Below are 437 nucleotides of genomic sequence, written 5' to 3' on the forward strand. Positions count from 1 at the left end.
GGGGTGGAAATCAAGGAAACAGACCAATCCCGCTTCTCTGTCCCACAAGAAATCCCTGTACCTGCACCAGGCTCTGGTCTGCTCTGCCTGTTTTCTCCTCCACGTCCACCTCCATCTGGCTCAACTCCTCCACCTGCAGCACAGCGGGACCGTGGGGGCAGCAGAGTCAAACACCACTTCTCCAGTGACTTAACACTTACTAAAGGAAACATCTTACTTCCAGCCCCTGGCCTATTTTTCACATGCCCACGGGAATAAGCCCAGCCCCACATATCCCTCCAAGGAACCTTCCAGCCCTTTCCCCACCTTCTGCCACATCGTGCTGCCATCCATCACCAACAGCTCATCCTCCACGGCAGCCTCCAGCCCCAGGGGCTGCTCTTTGCCTTTCTCCAGGCAGTGCTGCCTGTACAGGTACTCGATCACCCTGGCAAGGG

The 437-nt window shown here is 56.8% G+C and overlaps 1 protein-coding gene across 1 annotated transcript in view; it reads right to left on the bottom strand.

Moving 5' to 3' along the window:
• Positions 1-61: 61 nt before the first annotated feature.
• LOC104514716 (DNA polymerase subunit gamma-1-like) overlaps positions 62-437 on the bottom strand; it is a gene marked incomplete at both ends in the record, with an annotated part of 4004 nt that continues 3628 nt past the window's right edge. Inside the window, 2 exons of the mRNA XM_010158468.1 lie at positions 62-133; positions 307-427. Coding sequence (XP_010156770.1) covers positions 62-133; positions 307-427 — 193 coding nt within the window. The remainder of the gene's footprint in view (positions 134-306; positions 428-437) is intronic.

Source organism: Eurypyga helias, unplaced genomic scaffold (genome assembly GCF_000690775.1).
Source record: "Eurypyga helias isolate BGI_N326 unplaced genomic scaffold, ASM69077v1 scaffold26429, whole genome shotgun sequence".
Classification (NCBI taxonomy): Eukaryota; Metazoa; Chordata; class Aves; order Eurypygiformes; family Eurypygidae; genus Eurypyga; species Eurypyga helias.